The sequence below is a fragment of the Coffea eugenioides genome, chromosome 3, assembly GCF_003713205.1.
Source record: "Coffea eugenioides isolate CCC68of chromosome 3, Ceug_1.0, whole genome shotgun sequence".
In the NCBI taxonomy this organism is placed as follows: Eukaryota; Viridiplantae; Streptophyta; class Magnoliopsida; order Gentianales; family Rubiaceae; genus Coffea; species Coffea eugenioides.
This window is the reverse complement of record NC_040037.1, coordinates 45237425-45240628: the sequence shown is the minus strand read 5'-3', so window position 1 is coordinate 45240628 and position 3204 is coordinate 45237425. Positions and strand designations below refer to the sequence as shown.

The 3204-nt window shown below is 38.3% G+C and overlaps 1 protein-coding gene across 1 annotated transcript; it reads right to left on the bottom strand.

Annotated features, from left to right (window-relative positions):
- Positions 1 to 379: 379 nt before the first annotated feature.
- Positions 380 to 2363, bottom strand: LOC113766743 (F-box/LRR-repeat protein At3g26922-like). Its single transcript, XM_027310899.1, has 3 exons — positions 2310 to 2363; positions 1032 to 1874; positions 380 to 904 (listed from the first exon to the last, which is right to left on the bottom strand). Exons 1-3 carry the CDS (start codon positions 2361 to 2363, stop codon positions 380 to 382), a joined length of 1422 nt encoding a protein of 473 aa, XP_027166700.1.
- Positions 2364 to 3204: the final 841 nt, after the last annotated feature.

The following is a 3204-nucleotide window of genomic DNA, read 5'->3' as shown; positions in this document are numbered from 1 at the left end:
TCATGCCTCACAGGCAGTGATAAAGACAATGGCAAATCCATCTGATTCTGATCACACCCGTTCCTCTTTTTACCACCAAGCATATATTGTACTTCTTGATGATCATCATATCATGCATGATTAGTGCTTTAACATTTGAGCTATGTCCGAACTCTGACGAAAACAGATGAATCTTGAGGAATTATCAATGTAATTCAGCAATGTTATTGAAAGAAAAAGGGAGAAAGAGAGCGAATGAGATGGAGAACTGAATAAAAGGGGGATTTGTTGAAACTGAACGAAATTGATTTTACATAAAGAAACTACACATAAACAAGCACTCCAAACATGACAGTCTCAATAACAACAGAATAGTTCTGTTGAATTGGATTTTCAAACGCTACACTATAATCAACTGGGCTCTGGGAGGTAGTTTCCTCTGAAGCTCCTTCGCACTTAGTAAAGCAGCTTCCCTGTTCCCTGGCATTGGACAGAGCTCTTCATTCCATGATGTTCGAGTATAACGAGGAATTCGGCAATCAACTATGATCTTCTCTAGTGAGATGGCAGTCTCGAGCAAATAATTGGCAAGTTGAACATCGGTCTTGATCCCAGCCCAACCAACAAATTCGATCACGTTGAGACACTTGTGACTGTATCTCCTTGCTTGCTCTTCCCACTCCTTCTCACACACGTCTAACATTCCTTGGTTTCTAAATACTTCTGGATTTGATAAGGTTTGGTGTCTTGTTGCCCAATCAATGTCATACTTCAATGTCAACTTAATTAGTCCAGGAGATGCACCTATGATGGAGCTGAAGAAGAGAGCACTTTCATCGGCAACTGCTACAAATTTCAATTCCATGTGCTTAAGGTTGCTGAATTCCGGAAAATTAGATGGAAAACCTACGCATCTTGCTGAACCCTACACTCGAGATGTTAAAAGCAGAAGTTAATGGTTAAAAGCAAACCAGCACCAGCGAACAATTTAGGAAACAAAGACAAACAAGTAGCAAAGAAATAAAAATGCAGAAACTGTTAAACGATATTACCGTGAACCTCAGATCCAATTCCAGTTTCTCCAGCCGAGAGAGATACAAAGAACTTGGAGAATTGATGATGAACTTCTCACAGTATTGATTACTAAAGGAAACTAAAGCGAGTTCTGGAACTTCTATTAGGCATATGTTTATCCTTGGCCCGGCGTATTTGAAAGATACAAGACTTGCAGCTGAAACCTCAACATTCTGCAACTTCTGGCAATATCCAATCTCCAAGTGCTTCAACTTGAGTGACTGACCCGAAACTCTGAAGTTTTGCAGAGAGGAAGAATTTTCCACCGTTAGTTGCTCGAGGAAAGGACATGTTGATAAGAAGTATGCCAGATCTTCTTCAGTTATCGAAACAGACTTCAAGCACAGGACTGTTAGTCTGTCAAAACTCGGAAAATCAGAAGGTAAATCCAGCAACCAGGACGGGAAAGTATAGACACTATCAGAACACGTATAACATCCGGCAGCTGCAGTCAGATCCACTTCAAGCCTTTGGACTCTTTTCACGATGGCAAAGTCGATCCATTTGTCGACAGCAGTTGCATAAATATATGACCCGCCCAAGTCAAAAGCAATTCTCAGTCGTTCTAATGATGAACCTTCATGGGAATCTAAGACTTGATTAACCCAATCTCGATATTTTGGTGCTTCGATGTGGCGTTCTTTAACCCCATCGAACATAAGCCGCATTGTTTCCGATGCATCAAAATCCAAATGGCTACCATAAACTTTCCAGAGGTTCCTCCACCTACGAGAAAGGATACTTGTCCTTGCTGCCTCTTTCATCGCCATGCGTGACAATATGTTTCCCAGAATTTCTTCCGGCAACTGATCAATCCAATCCTGCAAAAGCAATATTTCCACATTCAAAAGACAGGTTTGAACAAGTTGTATGGTTAAAAAAAAAAAGTAAAGCTTAATCTCTAAGACACAATCAACATAGCAAGAAATACAAGTTTTGATCAGATATTTATCTACAAAAACGCAGGTGCAGATTAATATGCAAAGTAATATGCCCACGCTGCCAATATCCAATATTGGATATATAGCTAGCGAAAGAAGACGTGATTTCATATTCCAAAGTACTTGATAATTTAAAAGGCAACAAAGGAGAATGAACAATTCATCTTTTTATGATTGTTTTTCAATGAAAACCCCTAAAAATTAAAGAAGCTGATAGATAAGATAAGCCCAAGACGCAGCAGTGTGGCAAATAAGATAAACTCAAGAATAAACAATCTCAAAAGAAAAGGGAGACGAGAGGAGAGAAGCTTTCACCTTCTGGCGCGACTGCGGTGGTGCACTACGGGCCTTCTTCGCCTTTTTCTCCATGGAATGCACACAATTAGCTGCTACAATAGCCAAACTTCAAGACGTTTTTGTTGAACTTAGAATAGCCAAACTTCAATCGATGATTTAATGATCCTTAAAACCATCCATCAGCCTGGTTAGCTTAGCGTGGGGAAATCTTTTTCCTCATAGCAGTAGGAATTAGTAATGCTTAATAATTGCGGATTTGGATACATATTTGAAGCAGGAGTGGGTAACCAACCGTTAAAACAATAAATTGCACGGACACCCCTTGAGGTTTCGTATGATTACAATTATTTCCTTCAATTTTTACTAAATCGCAAAGAGCCTCTATTTATAGGGAACAGGTATTGATAAAAGTCGTTGCTTTAGTAATTTTTTTTTGGGAGGAAACATATGCTATTGAAATACACAACCTACTACCATTGCAAGGATAAATCAATTTAATTTAGGGGTTGCCCTTATATTACAAAGATACCGCTCTATTACAGTACTATTTAAGTTTTCAGGCATGTATGGTAAGTTAAAAAAAAAAAACACTAATATCACGTTGGCAGATCCCAAACCCCCTAATTTCCGACGTATTTTTGGAGCTTGTTTTTTAACTGCACTAAAATGTGATTCATGTGATCAACACTAAAAGCTCTTGGGTACGAATATTTTGTGCTCAGTTTTTCTATGGCTAGCAACATATAAATTTGTCAATATACTTGAGATGTTGAGCTAATACTTAGCTACTTAAAAATCTATTTGCTGAGTTGGAAATTATCTCTTTGTATCTTAAATCACACAAATACATTTTTTTGTGTAGGTCGTTAACACAAATTCATGCATTTCTTATCTTAGATAACTAAAAAAATGC

Excerpts from the sequence above, each read along its gene's own strand:
- LOC113766743 (XM_027310899.1), bottom strand. The coding sequence starts at position 2,363 with ATGGAGAAAAAGGCGAAGAAGGCCCGTAGTGCACCACCGCAGTCGCGC. Across the intron at positions 1,875-2,309 it reads CACCGCAGTCGCGCCAGAAG|GATTGGATTGATCAGTTGCC; the intron begins GTGAAAGCTTCT and ends TTGCTTTTGCAG. Across the intron at positions 905-1,031 it reads AATTGGATCTGAGGTTCACG|GGTTCAGCAAGATGCGTAGG; the intron begins GTAATATCGTTT and ends TCTCGAGTGTAG.